General features: G+C 46.3%; 1 protein-coding gene across 2 annotated transcripts in view; it reads right to left on the bottom strand.

Annotated features, from left to right (window-relative positions):
• Window positions 1-2,300: 2,300 nt before the first annotated feature.
• Window positions 2,301-19,118, bottom strand: part of lasp1 (LIM and SH3 protein 1) — a 166,075-nt gene continuing 149,257 nt past the window's right edge. Inside the window, exons 5-7 of one of the 2 annotated variants that reach the window (XM_085966212.1) lie at window positions 11,188-11,338; window positions 6,351-6,445; window positions 2,301-5,690 (exon numbers count right to left, since the gene is read on the bottom strand). In XM_085966212.1, the coding sequence (XP_085822338.1) occupies window positions 5,517-5,690; window positions 6,351-6,445; window positions 11,188-11,338 (420 nt within the window). In that variant the 3' untranslated portion in view covers window positions 2,301-5,516. The remainder of the gene's footprint in view (window positions 5,691-6,350; window positions 6,446-11,187; window positions 11,339-19,118) is intronic. The other variant, XM_085966213.1, reaches the window with a different exon arrangement.

The following is a 19,118-nucleotide window of genomic DNA, read 5'->3' as shown; positions in this document are numbered from 1 at the left end:
AGCTGTTGTTCTTGGTGGGACTCTCACAGTCAAAGCCCCCTCTGATACTCTATCTGGGCACAGAAATAAACATGGGCTGGAGCACTGCTGGCACACAGGAGACCCAACCACAGCAGGAGTGCGCACGGCCCGGTGAGGAGGAGAGAAGATTTGTGTAAAAAAGGGAAGATATAGACATACAAAAAGAGAGAGAAGTAAATGACGCACGCAGCAGTCACCCAATGTGATTATTTATTCAGTGTGGTTACTTTCCAAAGAAATTGTATTTCTTTTGTAAACACACCCGAATACAGACGCTGCTCAGGGATAACACTCCAAGAGTTAAGATAACACACAGCACTAAAACATGGCATCAGAAGCTCAGTTTGAGCCATCCTCGCCCGACATCCACTTTCCAACAGGCATCACTGAATAATGATCAGGACCAAGAGCCGAGGATGATTTCCCCCACTTCTGTAAACCAAGGTACTGAGGCCAACGATATCTTCCCACCACCATAGTGACCTCGCTTACAGAGGGGGGTGTCACAATGTCATCACATTGATTGATGTGCTCTTGAATTAAGCCGTGGCTCAGTGGGTAGCACTCTTGAGTCAGAAGGTTGTGGGTTCAAGTCCCACTCCAGAGACTCGAGCACAAAAATCTAAGCAGCCACTCCCAGTGCAGTGCTGAGGGAGTGCTGCACTGTCGGAGGTGCCGTCTTTCGGATGAGATGTTAAACCGAGGCCCCGTCTGCTCTCTCAGGTGGATGTAAAAGATCCCATGGCACTATTTCGAAGATGAGCAGGGGAGTTCTCCCCGGTGTCCTGGCCAATATTTATCCCTCAGCCAACAGCATTAAAAAAAATGATCTGGTCATTTTCACATTGCTGTTGGTGGGAGCTTGCTGTGCACAAATTGGCTGCTGCATTACGACAGTGATTACTGTTCAAAAGTACTTCGCCGCTCAGGCAGCATCTGTGGAGAGAGACACAGAGTTAACGTTTCAGGTTGCATGACCTTCATCAGAACCCGGTCTTCGACCTGAAACGTTAACTCTGTTTCTCGCTCCACAGATGCTGCCTGACCTGCTGAGTGTTTGTAGCATTTTCTGTAGCAACCGCAGTATTTTGCTTTTGGCAAAAGTACTTAATTGGCTTGAAAGGTACAATATATAAATACAAGTTATTTCTTTTTTTCTTCTTATTAAACCAGGCATATTTAATGAATGGGCACCAACAAAGAAAGAAAAAGTTAAGACAGGAAAGAACTTTTCAACCTTAGACGGTGATGGTGGGAAGACCTCATAGGTGTGTCTATAAGTTGTTAAATAATCCACGATAGGGAAATTTGGATCAGTTCAAGTAGGACACTCTGTGCACGGGTTCAAATTGGCTAAAGACAAATTCAGATGGATATCAGCAAGTACTTCACATTAAAAAGTGCTCAATATGTAGAATGGAGGTATCAGCAGGGCTGTGAATAATCCTGGAACCAGTTAAGGGGCAATTGCATGTTGTGGTCCAGAGGTGTGTAGGGTATCTCTGATGGATGAACTAGGATGGGGTCAAAAGGCCTTCCTCATCTCTGTCCTGTGAGGATGATAAACTTCCTGTGTGATATTCTTAATTAATCACATCAAACTATCCAGTGTTCTACTATCAGCCCCAGTGATAGATGTAAGGCAGTGTTACACAGTTTAAAATACCTTCCCTTCAGACACAGCCTAAATTTGGCAGAACAAAAATCTATAATTGTACTTCTATAGTTCAAGGGGACAAGAGTTCAATTACTTCACAAGTTCACCATTATCCTACTGAAATCCTTCAAACCCCACAAATTGTGTATAAACTTATCCTGGTTAAAATGACATCTCCTCAATTCTAACATTTCTCAGTCTTTCTGCTGTGATGTTAAACATGTGCCTGCTCAGGTGGACGGAAAAGATCCCCTGGCACTATTTTGAAAAGCAGGGGACTTATCCCCGGTGTTCTGGCCAATATTTATCCCTCAATCAACATCACTAAAATAAAACCAGATTACCCAATCATCATCTCATTGCTGTTTGTGGGATCATGCTGTGGGCAAATAGGTTGCCCCGCTCCCTGCATTACAACAGTGACTACACTTCATTGGCTGTAAAGCACTTTGGGACATTCTGCCGTCATGAACGGCGCTGTAGATATAAAAGTCCTTTCTTTCTTCCTCCCTTCCTGAGGAAAAATAGATTCATTAGATGTTTTTTCACAAGCGCAACCGGTTATTCGGTCCGGCAATGAAACGCAATTCTAAATAAATAAATTCCACACTATTCTCCCACATTATTTCCCATCATTTAGTTTATTGACAATCTGTCATGTAAGAATCATGCCAAAAATACATTTTTTCCTAAAAATTGCAAGCATGGTAATGAAGAATTCAGAAATGCCAAGACATGCTTCATCTGATTCACAGATATCCAGTATTTTATGCATTATATATCTTTGATACCTTTTTATATTTTTCCCTTCTTAATTTCCAAACCAACCAAATTCTAGCAATAACTCCTTTTTTAACCAAACTGGAAGTGGTGTGGTCATTAATGCAGAATGTCACACAAATCAATGGCAATTTCTCAGCCTAGGCAATCTAAGACAGATAGAGGTCATTCCCTTTGTTGCGGGAATCCCACTGGCTGCAAGCTGCTATGTGGGGGAAGAGGAGGGTGCTGAGACAGAAGCCCATCCCTGCTGCCGGGGAAGGTCCAGAGTACTTCCCAGGAAAATAACTTTTTTTTTATTTTTTAAAATCCCCTCCCCTCAAGATTTATTTGACTGACAAACCAGCAAGTGTTGATGGAAAGGCAGCTTCATGATTGCGCCCCCTTGCACTTAGCCTCATCTTAAATGAGCTACCCAGGAGACCAAAGCAAAGTTCAGATGCTTCCTTTTTGCAGGGACTTGGGTAACTCAGTATCATCTTTAGCGAAAGCTCTAAGGCGAACGTGATCAGCACAACTTTTTTTTTTTTTTAAAAAGCAACACAATTTTTCTACCAATTAATTAGCGATAACTGCGCCTTTCAAATTAAATAGCGTGTTAAGACTAAGCCGTTAATGTACTGATTGCATGGAATGTTGAAAGAAAGTCATTAATATTGGCACGCAGTGTCTACACATTTGTGCTTATGTACATATCTTCTGTGGTCCGCTAGCTTAGGTGCCTGAACTTTACCAGCATATCTGTTAACCAGTTTTGTAAAGCCTAGGCCATTTCACGAGAAGTCAATTGTTCTTGCCTTTTTCTAGAGCTGAAAATACGAAGTCCCCCTCCCCGTGACCCAATCCCTACAAAGTATGTCTGGACTATTGGTGTTCAGACGAGATTAGAGGCTGGTACTTGATTTAAGGTGGTTTGAATTTTAGGCAATGCAATATTCTATTCAGCAAAGCACAGTCGTTTCATATTTATTTTATTGTAAACTGTCAAAATGCACCAGTTTCCACCTTAATATGCTAAGGGGGATTTACAATGCTTTCAGAGTATGCTGGGCAGTTTTCTGTAGAACAGAACAACAGAGAGCTGCTAGACCCAGCTTTGGATGGTGCAATACAGGGTCCGCGCTGAGGGATTTAATCAATTCCTTCAACGTCATGTCAACTACCAAAAATAGGAATGGATCAATTAATTTGTACAACTGCAGTCAAAGCAGCCAACTTTCAAGTTAGCGACTTGTCGACGCCTTTTAAAGAAATATATTGGGAGTACCACGGAGGGCAGCTGGTGCATTGCTGGTACCTGAACTTCTAAATGGGCATTTACACCGGCACAGTTAGCTGGGTACAACTCTCTTCATGTCACTCAATGAGAGAAAGAGAGAGAGAGATCCCAGACTGGTTCCCAATGGGCACTCACTACCCAGACAGTGGAGGGAGTTACTTGGAGAAAGCTCTCCATTGTCGCCATAACTTGACTCTAAAGAAGTGGCCAAAGGTTGTTCGTGAAACTCTTGCTGCGCCATGCTGGTTCAAACTGGATTCAGTCTCTCCAAAGCCCTATATATATATTGGAAGTAAACACAGTAATGACTTTGAAGAGCGGCATACATTAATCCCAGTAAAAGTCACTTTTCTCTTTCCATTTCTCCTCCACTTGAACATTGTTGCTAACTTGAGCCCCTCTCAGTTTTATTTCAATGGCATCAATGCTTCAAAATCTGCCCCCTTCAAAATAGGACCAGAGCAAACCAGTCAGGTTGAGTTCGCAGCGGTCACTAGTGGGAAGCTCTGGCATAGTTTTGAAATGAATGGCAGATGTTGGCTGCACAGCCACAAGTTGGGTCAGTGTACTTGCAAAAGCATAGACAGGGTTAAATATATTCCTTCCTGCACAGGTTTTATTGCAATACCAATCTTGTAAACACAAATGTTAAATCAATTGGGTGTAACATTGTTTTTTTCTTTAAAAAAAAAGGCCCACTTGCCAACCTTTCACATTGAAATCAATTCCCAGCTCACTTCCCTCCTCTCTCCAACTTTAAAACTCACCACGTACAATCAACATGTCTACCTGTGTGGCAATATCTCACCATTCTGGCATGTGACTGAGGGTAGGTATTAGCTGTTACCACAAAGACGGATATCCTAGTACAGTTGGGTTAGGGAGTGGGGGGGGGGGGGGGGGGGGGGAGAAGGGGAGCAGGCAGCATTTGTCTGCCTCTCCAATTCCACTGAGCGGCTTCATTTCTGATGCCAGTCCCGGAGTCTGTAGTACCCCCTGCCATTTGAGGAAAAGGATGGTATGGGAGACTTTTTGCTCCAAACCGCTCCCCCACCCCCCAAAAATGACGAGGGGAAAACTATAGGAGACAATGCATTGCGTTTCCTGCTTTTACGAGAATTGCGTACAAGTTTTACTGAATTACTTGACTGCAATACTTCTCCCATGGACAAATATCGTTCCCGTGCTCGCTCACTAGGCTAACATATTAAGAATGGCCACTGGAATGAGGTAATTAAAGAGGTGTGTGCACGTGTGTGTAGCTGAAGAACAGAACAGAATTTTGCCGAACTCTCCCTCCTGCCGATTGTATTTTGGCCCTGCAGTACTTTTAGCTATTTCAGCAATTTACAAGGAGAAAAAAAAAATGCTCTAGCATAAGGCGTCTCTCTGACTGAAAGAGGCTTAACCTGAGATTGTCCAGCTTAATCATCAGGTACAGTAACTCAGAGCCAAGAGTTTCAAATTAAGGATCTGCAAGGAGTAGGGTTATTTAAAAAGGGGGAGGGAGGGACAATGCAGAGCAGTGAGCGGCTTTGAAGAATGACTACCTTTCCTTCTCCAAGATACTTAAGCCAAAGAAAATTTTGACTGTATTCCATTAATACTAAGATCACAGAAATGGAAAAAGCTATGTTATGTAATCGGAACCACAATTTAATACATTATTTTTTACCTAATTTTTTTTTGTTGTCAAATTACTGTTGGGATTCATACTGTAATTTCTTTTATTTATAATATATATAATCAAAGCATAAGCAGGTGTCGATCTGGGCTCCGTTACACCGCTTCCACGTAGTTAGCTGGGAGCATGCCGGTGTCACCCGTTCTCTCCACGGTGCCGTACATCCATCCTTCGTCGATCTGTTGTACATCAATGATTAAGTCGCCATCTTGGAATGAGATCTCATCATCATCAGCTGCTGAGTAGTCGTACACAGCTCTAAATCGCTTCTACAAAACAACAAGACAGAGCAAGATTACCAAGGGGTCTCTTAGCTCCCCCATTTCCCACCCTTCCGGTATGGTTCCATGAGCGCAGTTAACCTTCTGGTCCCTCACTAAAATGACCATTCTTCATGTGACAGCCTGGAGTGGGCAGTACCCTCGCCTCTCGAGTCAGAAGGCTGTGGGTTCAAGTCCCACTCCAGGGACTGGAGCGCATAATCCAGGTGAACACGCCCAGTGCAGTACTGAGGGAGCGCTGCACGGTCAGAGGTGCCGTCTCTCGGGTGAGATGTTAAACTGAGGCGCCGTCTGCCCTCTCAGGTGGACGGTAAAGATCCCACGGCCACTCTTTTGAAGAAGAGCAAGAGGAGTTTCTCCCGGGGTCCTGGGCCAATATTTATCCCTCAACCAACATCACTAATTATCTGGTCATTTATCTCACTGCTGTTTGCGGGATCTTGTTGTGAGAAAATTGGCTGCCGCGCTTCCTACAACAGTGACTACACTTCAAAAGTGTTACATTGGCTGTGCAGAGTTTTGGGGCCACCTGAAGTCATGCAAGGCGCTACAGAAATGCAAGTTTGTTCTCACTTTCTTTTCTTACATTAGCTTCCCACAGCGGTACTGAAAGACCGTTTAGACGGGCAAAAGAAGTTCAGAACTTACCCCGGTTGTGGGAGGCGGGGCACATGGTGCGGCGGGAGGCGGAGTGCAGGCTTGGGATGGCGGCTCCAGCTGCGAAGGTGCCTGTGGCTGGTAGCCTGAAGAAGAGTGAAGAGAATTAAAAAGGCAAGTTGGGAACGACTCTCATCATTGTAGCAAAAACTTCAAAATCAAAATATTTACATAGAAACATAGAAGATAGGAGCAGGAGTAGGCCATTTGGCCCCTCGAGCCTGCTCTGCCATTCAATGAGATCATGGCTGATCATCCAAATTCAGTACCTTGTCCCTGCCTTCTCCCCATATCCCTTGATCCCTTTAGCCTTAAGAAATATATCCAACTCCTTCTTGAATATATTTAATGAATTGGCCTCCACTGCCTTCTGTGGTGGAGAATGCCACAGGTTCACCACTCTCTGGGTGAAGAAATTCCTCCTCATCTCTGTCCTAAATGGCTTACCCCTTATCCTTAGACTGTGACCCCTGGTTCTGGACTCCCCGACCATCGGGAACATCCTTCCTGCATCTAGTCTGTCTAGTCCTGTTAGAATTTTATAAGTTTCAATGAGATCCCCTCTCATTCTTCTAAACTCCAGCGAGTATAAGCCCAATCGACCCAATCTCTCCTCATATGTCATTCCTGCCATCCCAGGTATCAGCCTGGAGAATCTTTGCTGCACTCCCTCCATGGCAAGAACATCCCTCCTCCATGGCAAGAACATCCTTCCTCAGATAAGGCGACCAAAACTGCACACAATACTCAAGGTGTGGTCTCACCAAAGCCCTGTACAGCTGCAGCAAGACATCCTTGTTCCTGTACTCAACGTGCATTGTCTCTAAATTTTAACGGGGAGATTGTTCATAGAAAAAAAAGTATTCCACAAACTTTTGTTTCCCCTGTTGTTTGGAAGAATTGTTCTTGCATCACAGTTAAGTGACCAGATGATGCACCTTTAGTTCATTGGATTTTATGTTTGCAAGCGGGGAAAAAAAAACCAAAATCAACAAACATTTTTTCGCGAAGGTCCCTTTTATCATGTCTGTTTCCCTTGAATGGAAGTGGAGACATTGGCAGCTGCATTTCAACTAAACTGCCGAACGACGCCCGCCTGCCCACCTACCTACCCACCCGCCCCTTCCCCCAGCCCGCCACAGCGGCCAATGCAGGAAATGAGAAGATTAGAGTCAATTAACACCAGTCACACCCAGAACACCGAGCAAATACAACGGGGAAAACAGCTTGGGAAAGAAAAGCAATGGGAATGGTGGAGAATTGCAAAGTCTGGGGAGGGGAGTTGTGCAAATTTCAGTAGTTGGGGGTGGGAGTAGAAATCAAAGAAATGTAGAGTCATGAATCCTAGTTGTTTTCAATAGTTATGGGGCACACACGGTACAGCAAAGAGCACAGCTCGCCTGTTATCGAGCTGCACACAGATAGTCCTGGAGAGCCAGCAAGTCACGGTCAAGCTGTTGGGGGCTGTGGGAGGCAGGAGTAAAATGAAGTAGCAGAGCTAGAATTTCACTTTGAAAAGTTAGCAAATCTTTTTCCGTGTGTTTTTAAACTACAGGAAACTCTCGATTTACCGGCACCTAAATAACCGGAAATCTCTGTTAGCCGGCAAAATTCAGGAGTAGGTTCAGGTAAGTTTTACTTCATATTAGTGGCAATTCCTGGATCTGTGGCTGTGTAACTGGGGCTCCTACACTTGTTGCTAAGCAACAGGGATGCTTGGTCTGTGGCCGGAGTTCCTGCACATGTTGCTAAGCAACAGAAAGCCTGAATTTGTTGCTGTGTACGGAGCTCTCGTACCTTTTAACTATACCGCTCTGTAATCCGGACTTTTTGATAAACCGGCACTTCCTGTATGTGCATCGTAACTACGACTCACCACAGTTGTACAGCATCAGTTCCCAGGAGCTGCCAAGCTGTAATAATCAGCCAGCTTGGCCAGACACTAGACAATTGTTGCTCCATTTAGTTAGTTATTTCTTTTTCTTTATTAAAGAACTTTAGGAAAGAGGTCAAGACCTTGGATGTCAAGGAAGGTACAGAGGAGATTTATTAGAATGGTGCCAGGGATGAGGGACTTCAGTTACGTGGAGAGACTGGAGAAGCTGGGGTTATTCTCCTTAGAGCCAAGAAGGAGAAGGGGAGATTTGATAGCGGTGTTCAAAAATCATGAAGGGTTTTAACAGAGCAGATAGGGAGAAACAATTTCCACAGGCAGAAGGGTCGGTAACCAGAGGACACATATAATGTAATTGGCAAAAGAGCCAGAGGGGATGTGAAGAAATCATTTTTACGTAGCGAGTTGTTGTGATCTGGAATGCGCTGCCTGAAAGGGCGGCGGAAGCAGATTCAATAGTAACTTTCAAAAGAGAATTGGATAAACACTTGAAGGGGCAAAATCTGCAGGGCTGTGGGGAAAGAGCGGGGGAGTGGGACTAATTGGACAGCTCTTTCAAAGAGCCAGCACAGGCACGGGTACGTTGGGCTGAAATGGTCTCTTTCTGTGCTGTAAGATTCTATGATTCTATGAAAAGTGAATATCCTCTAAACCACATTAAGGCATTTGTCTAACATGGTCCTAATTCCACACTTTTGGTCTCCATCTTCTTCTACCAGGTTGTCCCCATTCCCTGAACACATTGACCCATTTTGAGGCAGGGTCAAACAAGAGTGCTTGCACCACAACCTGTCTAGATAACCATTGCCATACGTGAGCCAAGACAGCAAGTATCAGCAGGCTAATGCTGGGATACCAAAGCCCACCCTCCTGAACCCCCCCCCCCCCCCCGCCCACAGTCAACAAGGTGCAAGAATCACGTCAGTGGAAACGTTGACCGGTTTTCCCCCACCTCAACTAAGTGTGTGCCGAGACCAATTGTAGCACGACCCCCCCCCTCCCCCGCCACCAGGCTAACTCAGCACAGACCAGGGATCGAGCCAAGGACTTTCTTGATGCCGCATTGTGGGCAAACACACCGACTCGCTGGGGCAGCCTATGTTCATCTAACTTTGCCCGAGGTTCGGTAGGTGTTGCCCAATTTCCAGGGCAGCTTGAGGTCTCCACTCTCACCAGGCACAGTGAAAGTTGCCACTGCTCAAAGAGAGCTTCAGTCGATCGCACTTACTGAAGTCTGCACCAGTAAAACAGATAGAAAACAGATCCCCCTGTTCGTTTTGAAATTTTTTATTTAATACTTTAAACAATGATCGATTAAGTCCGATTCCTGCCACTGGACTTGGGACACCTAGAGTAGGAGTATGCAAGCTTTTTATTTGCATTGCCAGTTACGTGTGTGCATACCTTGGAGCTATGGGGACTGCCTATAAATGTTAATCCCTGTTCCCATTCATTTTCAGCTCTCTCAAGTTGCTTATACTAACTGATCTTAGTGTTCTGATTAGGATTGATCCACCAATTAAGTAAAAGAGCCCCAGCCTGCTTGAAGAACACCACCACCTGCAAGTTCCCCTCCAAGTCACACAGCATCCGGACTTGGAAATATAATCAGCCGATCCTTCATCGTCGCTGGGTCAAAATCCTGGAACTCCCTCCCTAACAGCACTGTGGGAGTACTTTCACCACACGGACTGCAGTGGTTCAAGGCGGCGGCTCACCACCACCTTCTCAAGGGGCAATTAGGGATGGGCAATAAATGCTAGCATTGCCAGCGACGCCCACATCCCAAGAGTGAATTTTTAAAAAAGACTGAACAGACTGGGGCTCTTATCTCTAGAAAAGAAAAGGCTGAGGGGTGACCTGATAGAGGACTTTAATATTATGAAAGGGTTTGATAGGGTAAACAGAGAGAAGATGTTTCCACTTGTGGGGTGGTGGGGGGGGGGGGGGGGTTGGTGGCGGAGTTCAAAACTAGGTGTCATAAATATAAGCTAGTCACCAATAGGGAATTCAGGAGAAACTTCTTTACCCTAAGAGTGGTTAGAATGTGTAGAGGCAAATAGCACAGCTGCATTTAAGGAGAAGCTACGTAAGTACGAGGGAGAAAGGAATGGAAGGTTATGCTGATAGCGTTAGATGAAGTAGGGTGGGAGGTGGCTTGTGTGGCGCACAGACACTGGCATGGACCAGTTGGGCCGAATGGCCTGTTTCTGTGCTATAAATTCTATGTAATTCTATATAACATTGCTAAAAAATGTCTTTTACAAACTTCCAGACCCATAAAATTCAAACATGACTAGACAGTAAGTAGTATAAGCACAAATAGGACTGAGGAAAGCTAAAAAAAAAACTGAGGTATTCAGCCCTGGTGACTTAAGAGGGGACCCCAATGAGGTATATAATGTAGTAAGGAGTATGGGAAAGGTACATTTGGAGCACTATTTCAAGTTTATACTATGTCAATCGGACAAGGGTACAAATTGGTGAAAGGCAAATGTAGGACTGACGAAAGGGAAGATCTTCAAACAAACAGAGTGGTCAATGCATGGACCTCTGCATCGGGTATTGAGGCAAAAACCTGGAGCCAGCGAAGAAACCGCTGGAGGTTTTACTGACTGGAGGGTGGGGGTGGGGCAGCTGGTGATGGTACAGGTTGAGTGTCCCGAATCCAGCAACCTCAGGACCGAGGCCGAGCCGGTTTTCGTGTTTTTCTGGACTTCGGAACATGTTTCTGATGTGCGAAGTCCGGAAACGCCCGAGCCCAGGTTGTGATATTTCTGGTTTTTGGTAAGCCTCCCTCAGGGTGTCCGGATTCCGGAACATTTTACAGATTCCGGACAACCCTGCCACCAATTGTCCTGGAGTCCGGAACTCCGGATTTGGGAGGCTCAACCTGTACTTGGAAGTGAAGATTCACCGACTGGCCTTCCTCACCCATATCTGGTTTGCGATGGTGCGTGTGTGGACCCTCACCTCGAGGCATCTCCTGCTGAGGCCTGGGCTGCGGGGTGTCATGCGAGTTCCTTCGTTCACCACCTGCCACAGAAGTTCCTTTGCTTTTCTCAAACTCTTGATGATATTTAATCTGATGAAAGATCGCAAAAAAATACATTTACATGTTAAAAACAAAATCGCGATGACAGCTCATCTGTCTGGCAATGAAAGTCACTTCATCAACCTGCTTTAAATGCTGTGCCTTTCCCGATTAACCCTCGTGGTGGCCTCCACTCGTGTGTCATGGGAACAGAGTGTCCGTTAATGGTAACAGATGGGTGCCATGCAACGTTCCCAGATTTTATTTTGGGGGCGCAGCCACAGCCCATTCACAGTTTCGCGCAGGCGTGAAACTTAACATCGGAAAAGCCGGACCCCAGGCTGCGAGGGACCGGCAGAGAGCTGTGCGGCTTAGAGGGAACGTTGGTGCCAAGTAACCATCAGGAAATACTGAACAGGCTGGGGCTCTTTTCTTAAAGGCTGAGGGGTGACCTGACAGAAGTTTTTAAGATTATGAAAGGGTTCGATTGGGTAGAGGTAGAGAAAATGTTTCCACTTGTGGGGGGGGGGGGGGGGGAAGAGACCAAAACAAGGGGGCCATAAATATAAGATAGTCACTAATAAATCCAATAAGGAGTTTTTGTTTTAACCCAGAGAGTGGTGAAAATATGGAACTCGCTACCACGGAGTAGTTGAAGTGAATAGCACAGATGCATTTAAGGGGAAGTTAGTACACGAGGGAGAAAGGAATAGCAGGATATGCTGATGGGGTGAGAAGAGGAGGAGTAGGAGGAGGCTCGTGTGGAGCATAAATACCGGCATGGACCAATTGGGCCGAATGGTCTGTTTCTGAGCTGTAAATTCTATGTAAACATGCCTTTCTGCTTCCAATAGCCATTATAAATGTAGAACTCGGGAGGGTTAAAGACAGAAATCTCACTCCCCTCCCCCCCCCCCCTTTTAATGTGCTTTTCCACCATTCCACAAGGTGGTGCTCAAACATGGAATAAATTAACAGTACATGCCTGAGGCCAAACTCTCAGGACGTCAACAGTTTCCACAGCAACACTTCAAAGGCAAACACGCACACACCCTTACAATTAACTGCAGTGTGTGTATAACCTGGCATCAAGGTGCATGCTCAGACACTGCAATGCTGCACACAGGTTGGTCTTTCATTCTCTCAACTGCATGCACAGCGAGTGTGCATTACCGACACCCCGTGCTACATGCTAGGTGGTGGCATTTGTATATGGGCTGGCTGGGTGGTTATGCAGCTCCTACTGTATCCCCACCAAGTTTTAGGTTATAGTTTGGTAACAAAAGACCAAGGGGTCGATTTTCCTGGAGCCGTCAGGCAGGGTTTCAGGCATGTTGGGGGGGGGGGGGGGGAAATCCTGAATTTAGAGGTCCCGACACCATCCCGCCCCACGCAAGTTACAGGGGCGGCGGGTACCCGCCCCGCACTGGGACCCGCCAAAACCAGGCGGGAAGGGATTAGTGACAATTAACTGCCTGTTAACAGGTAGTTTTTAGCCTAATCCCTATTTTGAGGGGTTTCGTGTGGGATTCCCGATGGCTCCAAACCATGCCAGGTTAGAGCAGGCGGGCCGTCGGGTTGAAGGAGTTGGAGGGGTCGCGATGTCGGTGCTCAGGTGAGTGATGGGTGCATGAGTGCAAAGGTAAGTGTGTTTGGTGTGTCTAAAGTGTGTAAAGAACTTTTACTTACCTTAACAGCCTTTCTTCCTGTAGGCGTCGGGAGCCCATCACTCAGCCGGCACTTAAAGCTGAACGGCTGCGATGTGAAAAGTGACAGCCTTCAGCTTGGAGTGCTGCTGAGAGTTCTAACGGAGTCTGTGCAGAAGGACTCATGTTAGAACTCAGACTGTCAGTGTTTCGCAGCTTCAAACAGCTGTGAAACACTGATACTTCATCGGTCAAGACGAAATTGCAGTCTGTGACATCACCTGTTGCCGGGTTGCCCTTAATTGGCCTGCTGAGCCCGCTGGGCGGGCTCAACAAGGTCAATCAAGGGAAAATCGCGCGGATTGGCCGGACGTCGAAGTAGGCGGGTCTAAAACCCGAAAGTTGTAGTCCCGCCTTCTTCCCGACAGCTTCAGGAAAATCAACCCCCAAGTATTTGTAGAGTTGAATGTGATAGGTCTTGTGATGTTATCAGTTAACATAGGAACAGGAGAATGTTCCGCCATTCAATTAGATCGTGGCTGATCTGTACCTTAACTCTATCTACCCGCCTTGGTTCCTTAACCCTTAATACCCATGCCGAACAAAACCCTATCAATCTCAGTTTTGAAGTTTTCCATTGACCCCCAGCCTCAACAGCTTTTGTGGGGGGGGGGGGGGGGGGGGGGGAGAGAGAAAGTGTTCCAGATTTCCGCTACCCTTTGTGTGAAGAAGTGCTTCCTGACACTGAACGGCCTGGCTCTGAATTTAAGGTTATGCTCCTCTTGTTCTAGGCTCCCCCCACCAGAGGACACAGTTTCCCTCTATCAACCCTATCAAATCCTTTAATCATCTTAAACACTTCAATTAGATCACCCCTTAATCTTCTATACTCAAGGGAATACAAGCCCAGTCTATGCAATTTGTCCTTAACCCTTTCAGCCCTTGCATCATTCTGGTGACTCTGTGCTGCACCCTCGCCAAGGCCTTCCTGAGGTGCGGTGCCCAGGACTGAGCGCAGTTACTCCAGATGGGGGCTAACCAGAGCTCTGTACAGCTGTAACATAACCTCCACCCCTTTGTATTCCAGCCCTCTCGATATAAAGGCCAACATTCTTCTGAAATAAATGATCGATTAGTAACTATTCCATACAGGTTTGCATAGAAAACAGCCCCATTTCTGAGCTGATTTCACATCATAACAGAAAGTTATTATTATTAAAATGGCATCCAGGGGGTCAAAAGTTGAAGAAAGAGGAATTGAGGTGTTCAAACCTTTTAAAGCCAGACAGGCCAAATCCCATAATGGATGAAAGAATCAATAGTGGTCATCTTGGATTGGATTTCTCCAGCGCAGATGTTGGGAGAACTGACCTATTCGTCAGGAGGTCAGCAGTGGTCAAGACTTGAATGCACCCAACAGAGAACATAGTCGGTGGCTTGCTGGATGAAGCGCTTTGTGAAAGTTTATTACACCCCCCCCCCCCCCTGATGAGTACGACACTGGAGGGCCGCCATTCTTCCCCTCCCCCCATATCCAGTGTAAATTCAAAAAGCATCTTCTAAAAAGTGAGCTATTCTGTATTTTGCCAATAAAAAGCGAAGCTGAAACGAGGTGAAGTGGCCATTTCGCTTTTTCAGTAAGTGTTATTTACAACATTCCGTGCGTGGATTTTAGTACAAAGTGCTCCATCAAAACACATGTGCACACCACACAACACCTCGAAAGGGTCAGAAGTCGAAAAACGCGTACGGCTAAATCTTTGGCCGAGACTTTAGCTCTGCCACGTGGAAATTGAAATTGCGGAGTTGCATCCAAAATGCTGACACTTCAACCTAGAAAAAAAAACAAGCAGAAAGCATTTCAGTCTTTACCGAGCTAATCGAAGCAGCGCCATTGGTCATCGATCGGCCGACCTGCGCTCTGTTCACGACCCCTGACAGCTCGTCGCCAGTCCCTGCTACGCAGCCGTCGGTAACTCGATGTCAAAGCTGACCGACGTTATAAGTTACCAGGAAGACCTGGTTAATACATTTTAAAGAAATGGTCTCCAGCTGGTTTAACCTCAGGGTGCAGCTGGGTTCACAGGGTACAGGACTTGGGAACCATGGAGAGAGCACTAGTCTCGCAACATATAACAACTTGCATTTATATAGTGGCTTTAACCTAGTAAAACGTCCCAAGGTGCTCCACAGAAACATTGGCCCAGAAATTCGGGTCTCCACGGGTGAGTACACGGGGTACTCGCCCGTAAGCCCAATGGAAGTGCCGGTTTCCTGCATGCACTGCGCATGCACGGGAAACCGGCACTTCCATTCCCCTGAAAGAAGGGGTTCAGAAGTCGAACGCATGCGCAGGAGAGGCAGCGCGTGCGCATCGAACTTACGTTTTTTTTGCAAGTTTTCCCGGGAGGGTAAGTCTCCAGAAGTTAGACATGTAAAAAGCAGTTGCAAGGCCTGCTTTTTACAAGGTAAGTGGTGAATTAATTAAAATTAAAACATTTTATCCCCACAGGTTTATTACTTTTAAATACTTTAAAGAAAGTTTATTTTTAGCCCCGTTAGAAAATGTAATTAATTTTTTCAAAAATTTAAATTGTTAAAAAGTTATTTCATGTAATTTATAGTTTATTTTAAAAATGTGATTTAAAAAAAAAAAAATTTGAAGATTTAGTGATGTTTTGGGGCTTATGGTATTTATAGGTTTGACAGCTCTTCCTGTCAAAGTTATGAATGAAGCATTCCCTGCTACCATTGGCTCTCCATGGCCCACGTGATCCCAGGAGACGCATCGAACTAACTGCGCCCCTGGGATACGCAAGCACTGCGTGCCGGCAGTTGGAGGAGGCCCAGGATCGGAATTCCACGGGGGCCCATAGCTCAACGGCTGGCGCGCAAGGTAAGTGCAGGTCGGAGGCTTGCACCCGCGGGAAGCCTCCGACCCAAATTTCTGGGCCATTATCAAACAAAATTTGACACCGAGCCACATAAGGAGATATTAGGACAGGTGACCAAAAGCTTGGTCAAAGAGGTAGGTTTTAAGGAGCGTCTTAAAGGAGACGAGAGAGGTAGAGAGACGGAGAGGTTTAAGGAGGGAATTCCAAAGCTTAGGGTCTAGGCAACAGAAGGCACGACTGCCAACGGTGGAGCAACAAATCAGGGATGCACAAGAGGCCAGAATTGGAGGAGCGCAGAGACCTCGGAGGGTTGTAGAGCTGGAGGAGGTTACAGAGATAGGGAGGGGCAAGGCCATGGAGGGATTTTAAAACAAGGATGAGAATTTTTAAATCAAGGCATTGCTGGACCGGGAACCAATGTAGGTCAGTGAGCACAGCGGTGAGAGTTTGGATACAAACAGGATAAAAGCAGCCAGACTTTCACCCAACAGAGGCAGGTAATTGTGCCAGGTAGGTGTCAGCTGTGGCTCAGTGGGTAGCACTCTCGCCTCTTGAGGCAGGTCATGGATTCAAGCCCCACTCGAGACTTGAGCACATAATCCATGCAGACACTCCCAGTGCTAGTACTGAGGGAAGTGCCGTCTTTTGGAAGAGATGTTAATCAGAGACCTCGTCTGCCCGCTCAGGTGGACATAAAAGATCTGACGGCAATATTGGAAGAGCAGAGGAGTTCGCCATGTATCCTGGCCAATATTGATCCCTCAGCCAACACCCAAAACAGATTATTTAGTCTTTGATTTAATTGCTGTTTGTGGGAGCTTGCTGTGTGCAAATTAGCTGCCGCGTTTCCTACATTACAACAGTGACTACACTTCAAAAAGTACTTCATTGGCTGTAAAGCGCTTTGGGATGTCCCGAGGTCGTGAAAGGCGCTGTGTAAATACAGAGTCAGGGAAAGATCTTTCTTTATAATTATCCTCTTCCCCCACACACACCCCAACCCAAAAAAAGCCAACACAGTTGTATTCAGGCTGTACAAAATTATGAAACTACAATTGCCCTCACCACGTGACTCTCACGGCACAGTATGATGCCAGTCTTTGCAACAAAAAAAAACCTCTCACTTGTCGATTCAGTTCACTGTAGGAGGGAGGGCGAGGGGAGAAGTTCAGTTTTAAGCCAAATTAGTCGGTCAGTAGTCCGAATGACTGGGCTTAGTTGGTGGCAGCAGTTACCCATGGTTACACACAGAAATAGCATCCCCCCTCTAAACTTAAAAAGGGAAAAGTTAATGTTTCATAGGAACAGGAGGAGGCCATTCAGCCCCTCGAACCTGTTCCGCCATTCAATTAAACCATGGCTGATCTGTATCTTAACTCCATCTACCCGTCTTGGTCCTATATCCCGCAAGACCCTTGCCCAACACAAACCTATCCAAGCTCAGTTTTGAAATTTTCAGTTGACCCCCAGCCGCAACAGCTTTTTAGGGGAGAGTGTTCCAGATTTCCCCTACCCTTTGTGTGAAGAAGTGCTTCTTGACATCACCCCTGAACGGCCTGGCTCTAATTTTAAGGTCATGCCCCCTTGTTTTGGACTCCCCCTCCCCCCCCCCCCCCCCCCCACCAGAGGAAATAGTTTCTCTCTCTCGACCCCATCAACTCCTTCAATCATCTTAAACACCTCAATTAGATCACCCTTAATCTTCTATACTCGAGGGAATACAAGCCCAGTCTCTGCAACCTGTCCTCTTAATTTAACCCTTTTAGCCCCATTTCAAATCATTTCATTTTGTATGTCAGGCAATGTGCAGTCACATTGAAGGCTGTGCTATTGGACCGAGCTACAGAGCGCTGGTTCCACATGTCTTGCACTCCTCTAATGATCCCTTTATCCATATTTCCCATTAGAAGCCAGCGTGCCTATAGAGACTGGCACCGGATGACAATGTAAGAGGCGCGCGAAGTGAGGCCACTAACCCAAGCCAGAAAGAAAGTCTTGCATTTACATAGCGCCTTTCACGACCGCCAGATGTCTCAAAGCACTTTACAGCCAATGAAGTACTTTTGTAGGAAACGCGGCAGCCAATTTGCGCACAGCAAGGTCCCACAAACAGCAATGTGATAATATCCGGAAAATCTGTTTTTGTTATGTTGGTTGAGGGATAAATATTGGCCAGGGCACCGGGGATAACTCCCCTACTCTTCTTCGAAATAGTGCCATGGGATCTTTTACGTCCACCTGAGAGAGCAGATGGGGCCTCATCCGAAAGACAGCACCTCCGACAGAGCAGCACTCCCTCAGCACTGCACTGGAGTGTCAGCCTAGCTTTATGTGCTCCAGTTTCTGGAGCGGGACTTGAATCCACAACCTTCTGACTCAGAGGCGAGTGTGATACCAATTGAGCCACAGCTGAAAAGAATACAAAAAACAGGAAAAAGCACTTTTTTTTCCCCCTCCCCATATTTAGACCCTCAATTTGCAGACTGCAACTTGCTCTCTGTATCCACCGTTTAAGTGATGCACAATCAGCTGAATGGGAACTGCGGAGCTGCCAGTTTTGCGGTGCCCCTCAGTTCCATTCCACCATCTAACCAGCAGGTGGGGCCCGAGAGCCAACACCATATAAGGAAAAGCCATTGAACGCTCTGGTCAGGTGTGCGAGTGTAATAAATCACGTGACTTCCCTTTTCCTGCCCCCCCAGGCAAGTGAAGGCCCACGTAGGAGGAATTCAAACCATTCCCAAACAAGCCCAGACTGTGTGTCATAGCCCGAGTTACAGACTCGGCCTTGACAAATTAGACAGAAATGAAAACCATACTGAGCCCCGACTGCTTCACTTACATTCCAGACACACAAAAAAAAGCAATTCCTCCCAGTTTTTCTTTTCTAGCCGAGTCTCCTCACGGAGAGAGAGAGTTCGACTGCACCGGCTGCTCGCCAGCATCTACAAACCGATATTCTTGACCCATAACCCTAGGCCGTGTCGGCAGTGTGTTTGACCTTGGGTGGCATCACAGTCGGGCCTAATTCTCCATCAGCTTAACCTATGTGTTAGCTGTGGTCAGTACCCTCGCCTTTCAATCAGAAGGTTTGTGGGCTCAAGTCCCACTCTAGAGACATGAGCACCTAATCCAGGTCGACACTCCCAGTGCAGTACTGAGGGAGGTGCTGTTAACCCGAGGCCCCGTCTGCTCTCAGGTGGACGTAAAAGATCCCAGGGCACTATTTCAAAGAAGAGCGGGGGAGTTCTCCCTGCTGCCCTGGCCAATATTTATCCTTCAATCAACATC

This window comes from Somniosus microcephalus, chromosome 24 (assembly GCF_052327205.1).
Source record: "Somniosus microcephalus isolate GS21.2 chromosome 24, FLI_Smic_1.0, whole genome shotgun sequence".
NCBI lineage: Eukaryota > Metazoa > Chordata > Chondrichthyes > Squaliformes > Somniosidae > Somniosus > Somniosus microcephalus.
Note: the sequence above shows the minus strand (reverse complement) of the source record. Positions and strands in the feature narration are given on the sequence as shown.